General features: G+C 39.8%; 2 protein-coding genes across 2 annotated transcripts in view; both read left to right on the top strand.

The window, feature by feature from the left end:
• The window catches only part of EVC (EvC ciliary complex subunit 1), a 510,906-nt gene that overhangs the window by 242,775 nt on the left and 251,106 nt on the right, over positions 1 to 17,025 (top strand). The window lies entirely within an intron of this gene.
• Positions 1 to 17,025, top strand: part of STK32B (serine/threonine kinase 32B) — a 180,748-nt gene that overhangs the window by 87,137 nt on the left and 76,586 nt on the right. The window contains exon 4 of the mRNA XM_075499171.1: positions 8,737 to 8,910. Within this exon, the coding sequence (XP_075355286.1) occupies positions 8,737 to 8,910 (174 nt within the window). The remainder of the gene's footprint in view (positions 1 to 8,736; positions 8,911 to 17,025) is intronic.

Here is a 17,025-nt window from a genome sequence, read left to right as displayed (position 1 = left end):
AAAACTGCCCTGGACAAGGCCCCGGGCAGCCTGACCTAAGTTCGAAATTAGCCCTGCCTCGAGCAGGAGGTTGGACTTGTTGACCTCCAGAGAACCCTTCCATCCAAAATTGTTCTACACATCTGTCTTAACGTTCAGTGAACACTACTCAATCACAATGTAAAGATGTGTATCTCATGTGACTGTGGGCCATATGCAAACCCTGGCTGTAAGCTCTTCACCCCCAGTCTAGAGGAACACAAAATGGTTTAAACAGTAAGAACACTTTCTAATTTAGTAGATGACCACCAACATTTAATCACATGGCTTCCCTACCATACCAGAGAAGACACCATGATTAAGGATAAGCAAAATATCCACAGTTATTACGATAACCCACAACTCAAATGACCTCATCCTCCACTAGCATGTGCAAAATCAGAGGAAGAAATAAAGAAGCTTCCTTTAGAGAGAGCAAAGCACTGGTTGATTAGAGCCGGATGAAGGAGTAAAAGACAAGCTGCTCTAAGGCAAACCATCTCAAATGATCAGGACTCACAAAGAACTTGAACAGTTCAGAACAGCATTGATCAATAACCTGTAGTTTACGCATGTAAAAATACATTAATGAGGTTTATTTCATGATGTGAAAGTAAAGTGCGTAGTAAAACAAGAAACAGCAGTTATTTGTTTTGCATTTTGCTTCTATATGTTTCGTTCATTACCGTTCTTTGCTGCCTGCCTGTTGCATGGTTGTGTAGCTCGTGATGAGCTGAGCCAAATGCCGTGGCAGTGCACATGGGGATGATGAGCAGCTGTTTTTCAGGTCAGAGAGGGTTTGTGGCCTTATCTCCTCAACCTCCTGGAGGGAGAAAAAGACTTTTCCTCCATGTGTGGATGAGTACTAAACTGTCTGTAATTGATAGGCCTTAGCTGGTTGGGTCCTAATATTAATTGGTGTTGGTTATATGAATATGTCCTGTGCTGAAAAGTCTATAACATGTCTCTTACTACCTTTGTTGAGACAGAAATTCTTGGCATCTTTCAACTTCATTTCAGGCTATTTTTTATTTAGTCATTTTTCTTAGCTGTCCCCTTTGGTCACATCAGAGCTAAATAGAATTTAAGAAGGTATTTCAAATAAGCATAAACAACAACTTCATAGAAGAGTTTTCCTGTTCTCAAAAGTTTTTTACATAATCTTGAAAGATATTTTTATATATTTATAAAGAAATAAAGGAAGTAATCGTCCTTTGTTCTTAACAGCATTTGGAGAAATGACTCTTGTCTTTCTGAGTTTGGAAATAAATGTATTTCCATTTCTTTGCAACAACAGACTGCTATTAAATATTTTACAAGCACAAATTGCACATCCCAATAACCAATGCTTATCCATTTTCCAAAAGGACAAAAGAAATCTATAGAAATGTAAGCAAAACAGACATTATGAAGGAACATTTCCAACATTCCTTCATAACACTTGCATACTTGTACTTATGAAGTTCATAAATCTGGGGGCTTTGTCTCTTGAGGCTTGTTCTTGGCTGGCAGAACACACAAACTTGACATTACTTTGATTAGCTTCACCATATCATCTTATAAAATACGTAATTCAAAGATAAGTATTTTCTATTCTCAGTCACAGTGGGTATAATAGTTTTCAGTGTACTTTTTCATCACAGGCAGGTTTGTAATGATTTGATGTATGAATGAAAAAAGTTGCTATTTTTGGCACCCATACTATACTATAACCTAACCTATACCAGCCTATACTGTACCTATATTATATTCCACCATACCCATACTAGGGAGTTTTGGACCTATATTTTTCTTCAGTTTCTCTGATACATACTTCTTGTCATAAGTTACATACAGACTACCAATTGATCTTTTTTTTCTTGTTCAGTTTTTTACTTCTTTCAGGTAAATAAGTAATAAGGCTGTCTGCTATATTTTTGCAGTACATTTTGCTTTATAAAGGAAAGATAAAACGCTGATTTTTATTTCCCAGCAAAATATAAATCCCTTTGTATGTAAACGCTGCTTGTACAAATTACAAGCCAGTTGGATATGGGATCCTAGTTACTTGGAACATTAATCTTAGTAAATGTTATATTATCAGCACTTAGGTACCTGGTGACTTCTGTGCACTATGTGTCACGCAGAGAGTACAGAATAGTTTTCCCTGCCCCCAAAAGCTTTGAGGACAAGCTTTGAGGAAAGCTCCTGGAGCAGTGCTCGCACTGGAAGGGTGAGAGGGCAGTGCAGCTGGGCAGCGACATCCCCATTTCACCCTGCCTCACCTGCAGCTGCGTTTGCTGTGCCTTACCTAGTCTTGTGAGTGGGCTGCCCTGACCATTTCACCTCATATTTCCTAGAGAGACTCTAATAGCGTTTTCCATTGTTGTCTTTCCAGAGGCAGTTTTGATGCATTCTTATTTTGTGCAAGCCTTAAGAGCTCCGCAGAAACCCGTCTTGTCTCAGTATGCTCATGACACTCACTGGGCATCTTTGTTATGGAAATACAACTGCAGCATTGATTTCCTCTGTTTAGCAATGTAGCAAGATGACTCCTTCAAATTAGGAGTCATGTGGAACCACAGATAATGTAAAAACAGAGTAAGTCAGTAACTATTTTGCTGGTAAAAATTCTTTCCTTTATATGAAAGCCAAGCAGAATCAGCTGAGGTAACATGATGGCTCACCCTGGTTTTCCAGCAGAAAGCAGGTCTTCACTCAAAATCTTGTCCTTAAGTAAAGGTCCCAGTTTTCAGCTTTGCTGTACCTTCCAAAAAGGGTCCCCCAACCTTTGAGATCCACAGCTCACTGGCATAGTTTCCTAGGAGATTGCTATAGCATTGGCAGTCTACTGCTTCTTGGAGATTTTGTTGTGAGATAAAGATTCTAGGAGATCTGGAGATCCCTGGAACTGTCAGAGTTTCAAGCCCTGAGAGCCTGATTTGGGGTAGGGGCTCTGACATTTGCACTCCTTTGTGAAGTTTGAAGTCTACTTTTGAACAATCTTTCTCCTACAGGGAGCAAATTCTCATTGATGAACAGGGTTAGTGGTAACTCAGGTAATTCAAACCCCACCTGACCACTCAAGACTGCGGCACCAGTGAAGCACTCTAAGTGGAGCTGACTCTTCCCAGAGAAGCTGGTACATTCACACACCACCACTCAGGGGTGCTAGCTTGGGTTCAGGAAGCCAAACTAGCCTAACTAGACCAGCCTCATGATTTGCCAGAGGTAATAAATTCTACTTTCACAAAAGGGGCAACACTGCAGTGCCGCAACTAACCTTGTGTCTGGGTGAGGTGGATTCTTTGGACCTAGCTCAGACATCTCTATGAGACTGCCCTCGGCAGTCCAGATGCAGCCACAGGATTTCTCTGAAGGAGACCAGTCTGACCAGTTAATGAGGGTCAAAGCAGTACCTGCCTGCTCTCTCTTGGACAAGCTGAATTGGCTTATGGAAGTTTTCCCTGTTGGGATCTGCCTGTGTTTGAAAGGTTCCTCAAGGCTTTGCTAATCCAGGCCAGCGCTGAGCAGCTCTGCAACAGGAATTGAGAAGGGGTCACAGAAGAAACCCGCAAGGCACCGAGACACAAGGCCAGTTCTTCCCAAGCTGTTGGTGTTCCTCATTTTGACTGCAAAATTAGGAACCAATGCACTGTTACAGTTCTCTGCTTTGCACTGTTCTGGGACATCTACATCTACACTGGGAAAATCCGCAGTCGCTAGGGGCTTCATGTCACTAAAAAATTACCTCTGCCCTTTAATGCTACCAGGGGAAAACTGGAAAAAGATCCTTCTTTAAATTTATAATTAGGAGCTACCAAGACTTAATCATTTATCATATTCAGTACAGAGCAGAGGTGTTATCTGAATGTCTGAACTGTGCATATCTTCCTTTAACTGATTACTTCAGATTTATGAAGTTTGGTTTGGGCTTAATGATGAAATTTTGCTAATGTGTTTTTACTCTTAAATTAGTCATATATAAAATATCCATCATGATGTCCTTTTCCCCAGGTAATATGTATGAAACAAGAACTCTGTACAGCGGGTGCCTCATCTGGCAGGATTTCAACAAAAAATTACCCTAGCTAACTAAGATGAAGGAATGCATAGGAGAAAAATGATCTTAATAATTCATCTGTAACTGCTTTTGTGAAGAGACAGAGATACAAATAATAAATACAAATATGATATAAATACAAAAATCGATATTATTAAAACAAATATACAGATATAAATATGGAAACAGATATAACTTATTCAGAAAGTGCTTTGTTTAGATTTGTTTCCATGGAGGATTTTGTTCAATGGTAGTTTATCTTCCAGTCTGAAGATAACCAAAAATCCAATTCGCTGTTGCTAGGGGCATTATTATTTTATCTTAATTTGGAGAAAGCTGATTCTAACGCATTAAAAGTTTTCTTCAAGCAAGAAAAAGCAGAGACTAGCTCTGTAATTAGAACAGTTTTACTACAAATGGTTCATGACACTACTTAAAAAACAAACAAACAAAAAGAAACAAAAAAAAGAAATTTACTCCAAGTCATTTACTCTTTCATTTCAAGGAGGATTAAAATTTTGTCTTTAAAGTAATTTAGTAATGTATTCTTAGTATTCAATATCAGTCACAACGCTATAATTCATTCAGTAGGTATTTCTCAGTTACCTGGTTAACATAAAAATCCCAAACAACCTCTGATTTTACTTCAAAAACCAATCAGCCCTTTTGTATGTCATTTGCCTTTGAGCAGATAAGAAGCTTACAAAAGTAAAATTACAGTGCTTACTCAAAAAACTAATCTCCACTGGGCTGATTTGCCACCAGCCCCTCCCCAACCTGCAGCAATATTTTCAAAGATTCATTTTTCCTGTGGCAAATATTTCACTTGCTGTCAATTTCAATTCTTACACCAATAAATCAAAACCACTTATTTCTTGAAATATTGAAAAAGCAAGAAGCTGAAAGGGAATACTTCATTTCTTGTGTAAAGAAAGAATACTGGATTTGTAGAAGGGAGAGAGACAGAGGGCACGACTGCTTGTGACCATGACAAACGAAACTGGTCAGGAGCTGGTACACCAAGTCCTGTGAGTCCTTAATGCAGAGCAGGAGCAACAGCGTTCGGTACCCAGCTGCACAGCAGGACCTGGAGCAACTCCTGCTCTACATTCAGTAGCTTAAAACTGCTGGAGCTACTTAGTGGAGTGGCCATCACCTCTAAAGATCTTCTGCTGTTTGCCATGGCCAAGCTCTCCTGTAGGTTGTAGACACGTAATTTCACTGGGATGAACTCATTTACCCTCCAGAAAATCTCTTGGAATGGTCTTGTTTGCAGCAGCTTTAATTGCACTCTGGTCTGATCCAGATAGTCGGAGAAATGCCATCCACACAGGTTTGACCCAACTGGTTCGACTGTGTAGGGAAAACACCATTATCCATGGCTATATGCATATGATTAGCATAATGATGTATGTCGGGTGCGGTATAATTTAGCGTGGGCGAAGAAGTCTGTTGGTATACTGAACATATCCATCCACAGCACCTGTTCTTTCAAACTGGGCCTATACAGCTCATATCTTAACTACACCAGTATGCACAATACTCCTGACAGGATCAGCAGAGTTATTGCAGGTATATGTGATTAGAAATGAAATAAAAATCTGGCTCCAAGTGAAAGAGGAGAACATCGGAAAGGATATCCAGAGGTCCTCAGAGGTCCTCAAGATCTATGTCTCAGTGTGCACCATTCTAGCTTCAACATGTAGATGAAACTGGCCTGTGCCCCGTTCACAGGTCATGACAGATGCAAGAAGGCTGATGAGTGCAAACATTAGCCATACTTCTGAGTCTCTGCAGGTTGGGTTTTGTTCTTTTTTTTGTCTGTTTGGGTTCAAAACACTTTGTTCTAGACATAGAGTCATCTCTGGAAGCCTCGTAGCTCTGTTTGTACGGATTGCACTTACCTTAATATGTTTACCTGAGATGCAAGGTGTAGTAGCAGGAGACCAGTCATTCACTAACAGGTCTGATAGGTCCCAGGACAAAACCCATCTCTCGTCATCCCAGCCTGGATTCCCAGAGATGCCAAACGGAGTCCCAGAAAGTCCAGGAGCAGTGAATGGGTGGAGGTCAGTTGAATCCTGGAGGAAAGCTTTATATATCTCCATAGTGTTCTTTGCTCCTCCTTGAGTGTCTGCTCTCTGGTGACTCCCAAGCTAGATAGATGTCTAGGCTGACGTAGTGTGGTTGCTCTTACTTTGTTACAGAGTGTGAGCAAAAATAACATGCAACCCTCTGCACCTGACTGTAGACATGTTCTTCTATGCAAAGGGTACTACTGCCTGACATAATGCAACAGGATAGAGTACTAGCTCTTTCCAGTTCAACTTTTTGATCTCTCTTTTAAATCATTCACGGTTCACAGATGCACCAAAAGATTGCTTGGGAGACAACAAAGGACCACCATTCCCTACTCACAAGCATAGGAAACCAGAGTTCATCAGCAGAAACACGTGCTTGGAATGAAAACCCAGTTCCATCAAGTGTTATCATTCACCTGGATGTGGACAAGATTTCACATTTATTTCTGGATTGTTATGATGGCTTTTTTATCTAGACAAACATTCACGGGTACACTTTGAAACACACTCATTAGTTTCCCAGAAAGAGGAATAGTCGTTGAATTTAAAAGCAAGTTCACAGCAGTCACTCTTTACCCTGCCTTCACCCTCTGCCTCATGGTGGCTGAATCACTAAAGAAATGACTCAGGACATTTTCCTTCTCGAGACCAGTGTTGCATCAGAAACATTTCTACTGACATGTAATCATATGATTCTAGACACCAGGAGAGCTCTTTAGTCCCAGGCTAGACACAATATTTCACTTATATATTTAAGTAGAGTTTTCAATCTGTAACTTTTCATTTTTGATTTTTTTTTAATATAGAAAGGAATCAGACAAAATCTACACTTTACTCAAGCAGTAACTGAAGGAACAAATAACACCTCTCAATACATCTGCTCAATGTTACAACTACTTCATTTAAAATAACGGCAGTGCCAAAAAAGAAAAAAAAAATCTTAAACATAACTACCTATTTAAGCTTTCCTTTTGCAATTGCTCCAGGCTCAGTAATGCGCAACATTCAGAGTAATTTGAATATAATTGAAGCCTTCTCTTTTTTAACGTGTATGTTATGAAGTTCTGAGTCTCCAGAGGTGAGCAGACACCATGTGCCACCTACTTCACTATTTTGCTTCAGAGATTTGACTTACTGAGAAGTAAGCTTAATGCAAATAAAATGGCTTTCCCCTCCTGGCATCTGGCAGGCATACAGAAATGCAACAGAAGAGCATAGTACCTAGAGACACTCACTTCTCAGAACTGTGTTTGGAAAGAATAGAAAGCATTTAAATTCAAAACAAACCATCTGTGACAACCCCTAAGCAGTGCCTCATTTCAGAAAGTGCAAGCCTGGGAATGAAAGTGAAACTGTACGTAACTGTCAATTAAAATAATCTAATATAGACTTTTCTGCCTTTGGGAGGAGGGTGGGCACTGACTTTCTGGAAGCCCACTCTTTTTCATTTCCTTAGCATATATTTTACAGTTCAGGAGAACTGAATCACATCTGTAGCCAACACATATTACACACCTCATGGGAGAAAAGGTGATGGAAGAGGCACTATCATTGCAGCTCACCTCTCAGCAGTCCATATCCACAACTGGTATAAGCTAATACAACTTCACATCAAAATTAATTCTAAAACAATTTCTAAGAGAAGAGTGACTTCATATTAGGAATAAGGTATTCACCATTCCCCATTTGGGAAATCCAAAATATTGTATCTTAGACAGTTGCATTCAGAAATGAAAACCAGAGAGTTTCTGTCAGTTTACTCAGATCAGAAATAAACAGAGCAATGGCAGCATAGCCAAGGTAAGTAGAAACACATGGAAATTCCTGCTTGGCCAAGCACTATATATACACACTATACATTGACTGGCTACACCTTTGGATTTACAGGATTTAAATCAGGTCAGAGTTTGGTCCTCGGGGTATTCAACAGGCAGTTCTGGGAAAGGGTCCAGAAGAATTCAGTCAGTAAACATGAAGACTGTCATTTTATAAGATATTAAGTTGCAGACTGAAAAAATATGTATTGTTAGGCAGTAAAATTACAGTTTTATTTCATATTGAATTTGGAGCTACACTGCAAGCTATAGAAAATGCTCAGCTAATAGGACATTGTGTATATTTACTGAATCTGGAAAATATCCCCGGGACAGCAGCTCTTGATTTTGTCAGGATACTTTCCATAGGCACTGAGCTACAGTTGGAAGTGTGTGAATACCAAGTGTGTTTCAAGGCCTTCCATTTTATCGCTGCTATTTAGCAAGCCATTTTGCCAACTGAATGAGTATATGGTTATTTAAAAATGTAAAAACCTGAAAGGTATTTTAATTACTGTTTTATCAACATTCAGGTGTTAATCTATGGTTAAAACAAGATAGTAGTACAGCAGCAGTTCAAGCTCTGCTTGCCTTGACATGCAGAGAGTCCCACCACAAAGTCTGGTCTCAGGGTTGGACCACAGCAGTGAGAAACTGGTGTATGCCTTTTGAGCAAACCATGGACTTGCCTTGAACAGATCTACTTGTAGAGAGCTACCCCAGGGCACGGCTGTGGCTGCATCACCGACCCTGATATCTCAGCTGTAACTCTTTCTTCCAGGTATTCCTTTCAAGATGAAGAAGACATGTTCATGGTGGTTGATCTCTTACTCGGAGGTGATCTGCGTTACCACTTGCAGCAGAACGTCCACTTTAATGAAGGAACTGTTAAACTGTACATTTGTGAGCTGGCGCTTTCCCTGGATTATTTGCAGAGATACCACATCATTCACAGGTGAGTGAATTTCATTTGAGGGATGGGCTGCTTTCTTCTGGCAGAGCAGAGGAATTTTATCACATATCTGATTACACGGTTCTGTTTATTCAAAACCTCCGAAAAGTTTTCATTGTTATCCAGGGGTGGAATCTGGCTCTGAAAAAGTTTTTTTAAGGGTTTTCTTTCTGCCCTCAGCCATTCAGTAGCTCCATATCCTTCTCAATCTGCCCTTTTCTTGTTTTTATCTCACACTATGATGTATGTTTTTTACTATGGTCCTTAAACACTAAATACAACCCGTAACCACCTCATGGCTGCTTTTAATTTACTTTTAGTTCTCCAGTGCCCCAATGTTCCTGAACACAAAAATGTTGTAATCCAGTACAACTTCACACAACAGCATCAGGAAAAGGTCACAAAACCAAAGGCTGAGAATAAAGAATAATTTGTTTACTTGCAGAATCTGCATGAAGGTCAGGAGGAGGAAGAGAGGCGGGGAAATAAGAGAAATAGGAGAAATAAATAGGAACAGTGATAGATGGTGCATCCTTTTGCACTTCTTAGATTACAACAATCTGTTATTTTTACTGCCTTACAGCAAGAAATCATAGTATTCATGTCAAAAATAGGTGTCAAGCATCAGGGTCTGTTTGTTTTCCTTAAACAATTTGGCATTTAACTGAAGCAGCGGGGTAACTTCTCCTTTTATGTTAACACAGCAGCTATGAAATTATAAAACGATGGGCTTGAGCTTCTATTTTACTCTTTTTAGGCTATATTCAGGATATTCCTCCCTGATTTACAGTGGTCTGAATACAAAAATAATTAGTTTTGTGTGTTGCTGAAGCTGGATGTGAGTTTGAGAGACTGAAGTAAAATAAGCTGTGCCATAGATCTTCCAGCGTCCACTATAAATAAATTCCTCCAAAAATATTAATTGAGGGTTTTCATCCTGTCCACCTACCAGAGCTGCCTCATGATTTTATGATAAAGAACCAAAAAATAGTACGATCTGACTTTATGAAGAGGGAGAGTCTGTACGAAATCTCTCTGATCTGAGGTGCAGTGGTAGATGGGTGTTCTGCACTACTGAAACTGTGCAAGACAAAATTCAAGTAAACATTGCAACAGTAGTTTTGCTTGCAATTAAAACTCCCACAAACATTGCAAACAATTTCTGAAATTTTGTATCTTTAGCACACTGTTATTATTTTAGTAGATTTCCAGGTATTTTGCATATGTTTTCCTTTCTCAGTGAATATTTTAAAAGTGGGGCTCAGAATTTTGGCTGACCTTTGTTTCTCTGCCTTAAGGAATGTTCCTGGTGAAAAACAAATTGATAAGTGTGTTCCTCACCCTCAATTTAATGATGAGACATTTTATGCAAATAGGCTGTCAAAACATTCATGAGAGAATCCAGTTTGTAATCAAAACTCGTATTTTGCTACAAGCCTGTGACTTAAAAGCGTTTCACAGAAAAGTCTGTGAAAGGTGGCAGATGTCTTGAGAGAATGAAGGACTGGATTGAAGTCATTGTGGTTGTTTATAGTTTTTTGTGACAGTGTCTGCATTGCCATGGTCCAACTGTGAAATTGGGCAAGACGCTTTGTTCTCTTCTGTATTACTTCATCATGACTAGTAAGCACTTGATTTTACTTAATTTTCTCTTTTGCACTGGTTGTAGTATAGAGTAACACCACTGCCTTCAACACTTAATTTGCACCAAGGGAGGGGAAGGCATGGGGCTCTGGAGCTGGTTGCTGGCTCCATTTGGGGGCAAGTTCTAGAGTTTGCTTTTTGCTTTCACTCTACACCAAAAGTTTTCACAAAACCAGACGTGTCAAAATACCTGTTTCCTAGCCTGTGGTGGGTCTCACTGGCTGGTTAGCGAGGATTATTGTTTAGGGTATAACAGATCTGGTTCAGGACTCCACCGTGTTATAGAAGAGATGCTTATTCTGAAGCTGGCAGACCTGAGATCTGAACACGTTATTTAGCCAGGAGTCCCAGCACATTCTGCCTTCTGTCTCACCGCCACCCGGAACAGCACTCTGCGGGATGGGTCTTCAGCTGCCATAAATCTCTATAGCGTGGCTGGCATCAACAGCGCAATGCTGATTTAAATTGGCTCAGGAGCTGAGCCAGCAGCGATGCACAGTGAGGAGACGTGTAGCCACTACTTTACTGCTGCAAACACGCCATCTCAGTCAGAGATGAAACCAATGAGCTTGTTGGTGTTTATATCTCGTGGTAGCAGACCTCAGCAATATCATTGTGACCAAGTCCTTCCAGCCAGCATTCGCATGCTAACCTACAAAACTGTATTAGATCTTTCACTTTTAAATGAGTGCATTGGCAGCAAAAGGGGAAAAAAAAGGTTAGGGAGTCACAGAGTCATTGAGAGGGCCCCCTACTAAATTTTGTCTGTGATACAAAGAAAGAATAGTTGAATGATTCATCAGACTGGGTAGGTGGATTTGCAAATTGCAGTATTATAAAGAGCTGAATATATGATGTGTGAGTCAGGAACTTAACTCCTCCTCAATATTTACAGATGTGTATGAAATGTGTTCAGGTTTCCATTACTATTGCATCCGGCAAAATGACAGAAAGGTTTTTTTCAAGATTAACCTGCAGCCCCAGGAGTTTGCTATAAAAGGAAACGGTTACGAAGGAGACAGGAATTATCAAGCATGGATGAATGGATGTACAAGTGTTCAGATTGGTGTTATGCCAGTTCCCCTTGGAGATGCCATACAATGCCTCTGTATTTGCTGATGTGGTTAGCGTTGTGTACTTTGAACGTGGCAATCATTTCAGCAATAGAAGTATTGTTTCTGCAGGGACAACTTTAACCATAAATAGTGTAAAAACCACTACTGTTCTGGTGTGTTTATGAAACTTGCCATTTTTATTAATCACATCCATGTATTTAAATCCATATTTGTCATGCATAATTCTACAATAGTGGATTTATTTATTATGGCACAATAATGAATGCTGCACTGTGTGTCTCGCAGCTCTATTGTAAATGTTTGCATTTACATAGATGTTCAGCCACAGTTATAAAAACTTTAAAAAGAAAAGCTATAAGTTTCAAGCTATGATCTGAAGACTATTCTGGGCAAATTTATCACTTAACTTAAACAACAGCTAATTTAATATTGAGATACGTCTAAATTGTTGGTCACAGGGAATGGCTATATCACAAAACCCTATTTCCCCACAGCCCTCCTGTAATAATATTTTATCCACATCTCTTAAATGAAAAAATAGTTCCTTAAAGGTTGGATGAGTGGTGTTTATTATGGACCCTTGGATCCAGTACACACAGAAAGGCTTCTGACAATTCACATGGTCTCATTCATTCGCAAATGTTGGATCAAATCCGCCATTCTGCATTAGCAGACATCGAGTTTCAAGACAGTATGACTAAACACATTCTGTCCAGCGCTGCTTGTATAATACCAGTGAATAATGTGTTGGACAAAAGTTTTCCCATCAAAGGCTGAATAAACTTATTTCAGCCATGAGTAACTCAGCTTCCTCCTTTCACAAATGTTGCTGTTCATACATTTCAATAAAACCACCTGCTTTCTCACCAAAGTAGGCTGCCCATTTTCACCCAGCTAGTTCTTCCAGCAGTAGTTCCAGTGTTGTCTCTCCCAGGACGCTCTTGCAGCTAGAGGAGCCCTGGCTCGGAGCAGCGCTGGCCCTGCGGTGCTGCGGCTGCTGCCCAAGTAACACGCTCATGCTGATAAAATCACATTTTCTCTGTCCAAGGGGGCAAGTGTTAACTGCATTGCCCTTACAACTTTTCATCATCGTTTGGCTCCATCGGTTTTCATCTGCTCAGAAAGAAGACTGGATGTGGCAGATGTCTGGAAAGCAAATTGCAATAACCTTCCAGCACAATTTTAGGATACTGGACTAGCTATTTGATCTGCATGCCCAGGGCTTTTTTCTTTCAGTGAGGTTTTTTAATGCAGAACCATTTGTGTGTGTATGTGTACATATATAAGCATAAATATAAATTTCTGGTTGAAGCACAATATGACTGGAATCAGTCCGGCTTGGCAGGTCTGTGCTGTGTGACTACTGTGATCATCACTCTGTTTTCCATTCCTGCAAGTTCTGCTTCCAATGGAGAGTAGCACCAGGAGCTATTCCAGCTCTGAACAGCTACTCAGCAGCAGTGCAGGGTGGGCAAAAGCTAATGGAAAATGGTGACAAATTGAGCATTACATTTTCCTCTGCCAGCTAATCCACTGCAGAGTAAGGGTGTCTTGCTGCTACCAGCTAGACAAGATGTACTCTTTGTTCAGCACTGCGAGGCTGAGCTATGGTGTAGGAGATTCCTGTTTGTTCATCACCACTGAGCCTTTCAAGGTGTCCAGCAGTCTGGTGAAATAAGATAATATGTCTAAATGATTAAACTCTTCTTTAAAAATGGGCCTTCCCAGTCTCACTTGTGACACCATACACCAAAAGAACAAACTCTAATTTAAAATATTCCCTTCATAACACTGTCCATTTAGTATGTAAGCAGTAAATAGGTTTGGAAATTATTTGAAAATGGAGAATTTGCCCTTTATTGTTTCTCACAGATGTCACAGGCAGAATAGTGCCAACCTCAGATTTACCAGGACATATTAAAAGGACACAGATCCTTATGGATTTCAGTAGTCTTTTTCTTGCTGGTAAGCATGTGCAGACGAAGAAGAAAATGTAATAGAGTCTGAAGCAGATGAAATGGGAGAAAAATAGCCATAATGTGACTACTATTCATAAGCACTATCAAAGATCATGACAGGTCAAGAGGCCTGTCCATTGAATTTTCTTAATGTGTCTTCCTATGTCTCTTCCATGTCTTTGTATTATGTTCTTTAAACAAGTGCAAGCCCGCATTATTTCCAAGGACAAATTGCAGGAACTGAGCAATGAGTTATGTAAGAGAAGCAAATTAAAAAACAAAACCAGCCAAAAAAGAAACAGCATGCAAACCACAAAGCACAGAAAACCTGCTGAATGCTTATGAACCAGCACTGATCAAAAAGAAAGTGATTCACAAATTCTAGGCACAAAAGGTATTTAAATTTCAGTTGTGTCCTTAAAAAAAGAATTAGGTGTCACAAGATATGAATATGCAGAGAACAAGCTTTTCAACTTTTGAACAGAGCTCTCTACCTACAAGAACAAATTAATTTTACTTCTGTTTGGCAACAGTAAAAGAAAAAGTTATTTGATGTACCAGATGACTTACTGCAAATAAATGAAGTTGGTTTGGAAACACAATGAGATTTCAGTATCCAGAGACTAGATTACTAATGAAGTAAAACTGCCTGTACTGGGGAAGAGACCCAGGGAACACACTGGGATGCATGATGCTGCATTGGGTGCTCCAGTCCTGCCACTGGCACTGATACAATCTTTTATTGTGGGCATAATGCGCTCTCCCTTCATCACTCAGGTGAAATACCAGAAGACACCCTCCACACCCTCACTCCTTTCATACCCCATTGCTGACGAATCCTCGTTGCAGTCAGCAGGGGATTGCTTGGTTCCTTACAGCTTTCAAGTGAGTAGATGACGTTGACCCTTGGCCCTTTCTTTCATCCTCCTTCTTCTTATTAAGTTGTAAGAATGTGCTTACGTGAAATATTTTGTTTAGCCAAGGAGAAGTCATCTCACAAGCCCTACATCATTTAAAATTTAGGTGTCTGGTCAACGTTAGGAGAGGGAAGATCTGAACTGTAGACTGAGCTTGGCCAACTATCTTGCATTAGGTGACAAACTTCTAGTAGCCAAAGATACCCTAAATCGACCCCATCCTAAGTGTTTGTGCTGTATACAGCTCTAGAGAACAAGTGTCCTTCACTAAAAAAAATAAGTTCTGTGATTGTAGTTGGTTTTCTTATTGCTTGCTTCTCTGTTTAAAAACAGACACCCAGACAAGCATAGGTATGATCTAGACATAGAGGAGTGTACGACATGCATCTAGAAGAAAAAGTTATGTATTAATTCTTACTAATTCTTCTATAATGTAACTAGAAAGAATGTAAAACAATTTCATCTGAATTCTAATTTTTACACACTATTTAAAGGTTTTCCTGAATCCTTTCTCACCTCACTGTCATTTAGCTGCAACCAACAAAATAAACATGAAAAAATCTTGTTTTTTCTAAAACTCTAAAATCACAATTCCATCACTAGGGCATTGTGGACTTATACATGTCTGACTTGCTCCTACTACTTGTAGCTCCATGCTTCTCACTGCCAGAAAACACATCTCTCTTGGAGCAAGATAAAGCATTTCCATAGAGGGAATGAGCACTTCATGCTGTTCACGGCTAAGTACACAGGAAGAGGAGACAATGTAGAGAAACTGAGACCCAGGAAAATTCAGACTCTCTGTCATGTCAGGAGGTACAAATCTTTTTGAAAATGGGCAACAAAAAGCTACTAGGGAATTACCTAGCCATAGCACTTGCTGCTGCAGTGAGTGTGATAGCCAGCACACTGGAGATGCCAGCAGGTCCACTGATGCCTGGGCTCAGCACACACTTTTCTGTGGAGTGTGCTCAAAGGGAACATATAAAGTCCATGTAGATATTATACACCAGTTTGCCAGTTCCATGTTCTGCATTTTGCACTTTCCAGTCACTGTGGCAAGGGGTACACCGTTGGTTTGGCTTTTTCATCTACGTCTGTCTTCCAGAGGGCTTTCTTAAAGCCCATCCTTACTTTTGTTCTGGCATCATAATGACTTGCTTCTGTGAATTGCTTATAGTTTCTGCAGAGTGCACCCCCACCTAAATCAGCTGCCATCACCTGTCTGTGTTACTGTTTTTCCCCTCCTGCTGATTTTCTTTAATAATCCCTTCACATTAACCTACCTTTTAGGAAGAGAAGTCTTACACAAGCAGCCTTCAGGGCACATGATAAGTATTACAATACTATGTGTCCCTTGTCTGCACAATTTATAACCCTATTGATGGATAATGAAATTAAATTATTTCCTTCCTTCCTTCCCCCACTCCTCAGGACTGAAATTTTCGTCATGAATCATTTTCAGAGATTCAGACACTGAAGCCAAAGATGCTGACAGAATTGAAGCAGAGCTCTATATTCAAGATTATCTCAGGTCTCCACCCGCAAATCTGATCTGGTTTATGCTAGTTTTCTGCTTTAGTATATTGCTAGGGTTTTTGTGGCCAGTGCAGTATGAGTGTTATCAGAGCCATCTCTCTTTCACATAAATCCGTTACAAATTTCTGGGTGTTGCTTTAAAGCTTCAAGTTATTTTAGTATAGGCATCTGCTCCCAATTTATGTATACTAGCAAAGACCACCGTATTAATAGCATGTTGATATTGTAATTCCAAATATAATAATCAAGAGTATTAATAAATACATTTAAATAATTTTGAATAAGTAATTAAAATGATTAGGCACTCCTTCTAGAGAAGCATAACAGTATCCACAGTATTAATTGCCTGCCTCATACGGCACTGCCTGCTTTACCCTGGTTTTGTGACCCTCCACCTGCCCTCCCAGGGTGGTGCTGCTGTCCCGACCTCCCCGGGCCAGCTGGGAGGGGAGGAGAGGCTGAATGAAAGCTCCGCTCACCAGCAAGATCAAATTAGCAACGATGTGAAGTCTTAATTAACAGGGGAGAGAACAAGAGCTAACCCCCTCTGATACAACATTGATCCTTTTTTCCTAAGCTTTGGTGTTAATGTTGTATTAAAAGTATTCTGATATGTTTGCATCTTGGAAATTTCACATCATTACTGTATGCAGGCATATTCTCTCCACTGAAGTGGCAGATTTGCATGCAATGTGTTTGAGTAATCTTTTTGTTTGTAGTCAGTGAAGAAATTTAAAATCGTTGATTAAAGTATGTAGATGGAGGGAGGGAATAGGGAAAAAGACTAAACTTCAGGCTGAGCAAAGTATAAACCAATAGCAGCATATGGACAATTGCTTCTTTCTCCTGTTTCTGCTTTAATGGTTACAACATTTTTTCAGCTTGGATGAGCAATACATACATAGAGTGTTCTATCTTTCCCTTAGAGATTTCCTTACAATGTAAGTTTTGTTTTAATATATGGAAAATAACAAAGACTTAAGG

The sequence above is a fragment of the Mycteria americana genome, chromosome 4 (assembly GCF_035582795.1).
Source record: "Mycteria americana isolate JAX WOST 10 ecotype Jacksonville Zoo and Gardens chromosome 4, USCA_MyAme_1.0, whole genome shotgun sequence".
NCBI lineage: Eukaryota > Metazoa > Chordata > Aves > Ciconiiformes > Ciconiidae > Mycteria > Mycteria americana.
The sequence above is the reverse complement of the archived record's forward strand: the minus strand, read 5'-3'. Positions and strand labels throughout refer to the sequence as shown.